Consider the following 327-nt stretch of genomic DNA (forward strand, 5'->3'; position numbering starts at 1 on the left):
GCTCCTGCAGCAGCAGCTGCTGCTCCTGTTGCTGCTGCTCCTGCTGCTGCTGCTGCTGCTGCTGTGGACGATGCTCTGAAGCGTCTCTGTCTTTACCCGGCAGCAGCAGCAACCCATCGGTTTGCTGCTGCATCGAGAATTCATCATTGCTGCTTCTGCTGCTGTTGCTGCTGCTGCTGCTGCTCCTGCTGCTGCTGCTGCTGCTGCTCCTGCTGCTGCTGCTGCTGCTGCGGAGGGAGTCTCTATATTGCTTGTCTTGCTGCTGCATCAGCAGCAGCAAATCCTCCCTTGCTGCTGCTTCCTGTCGCATGCGCTCTGCTGCTGCAG

The 327-nt window shown here is 59.3% G+C and overlaps 2 protein-coding genes across 2 annotated transcripts in view; both read right to left on the bottom strand.

Annotated features, from left to right (window-relative positions):
• EMH_0007090 (uncharacterized protein) overlaps positions 1-147 on the bottom strand; it is a gene marked incomplete at both ends in the record, with an annotated part of 10,814 nt that extends 10,667 nt beyond the window's left edge. Inside the window, one exon of the mRNA XM_013497852.1 lies at positions 1-147. Coding sequence (XP_013353306.1) covers positions 1-147 — 147 coding nt within the window.
• A 95-nt stretch (positions 148-242) lies between these two features.
• Positions 243-327, bottom strand: part of EMH_0007100 (uncharacterized protein) — a gene marked incomplete at both ends in the record, with an annotated part of 1,490 nt that continues 1,405 nt past the window's right edge. The window contains one exon of the mRNA XM_013497853.1: positions 243-325. Coding sequence (XP_013353307.1) covers positions 243-325 — 83 coding nt within the window. The remainder of the gene's footprint in view (positions 326-327) is intronic.

This window comes from Eimeria mitis, genomic scaffold, assembly GCF_000499745.2.
Source record: "Eimeria mitis Houghton genomic scaffold, Emh_scaff298, whole genome shotgun sequence".
NCBI classification, from domain to species: Eukaryota; Apicomplexa; class Conoidasida; order Eucoccidiorida; family Eimeriidae; genus Eimeria; species Eimeria mitis.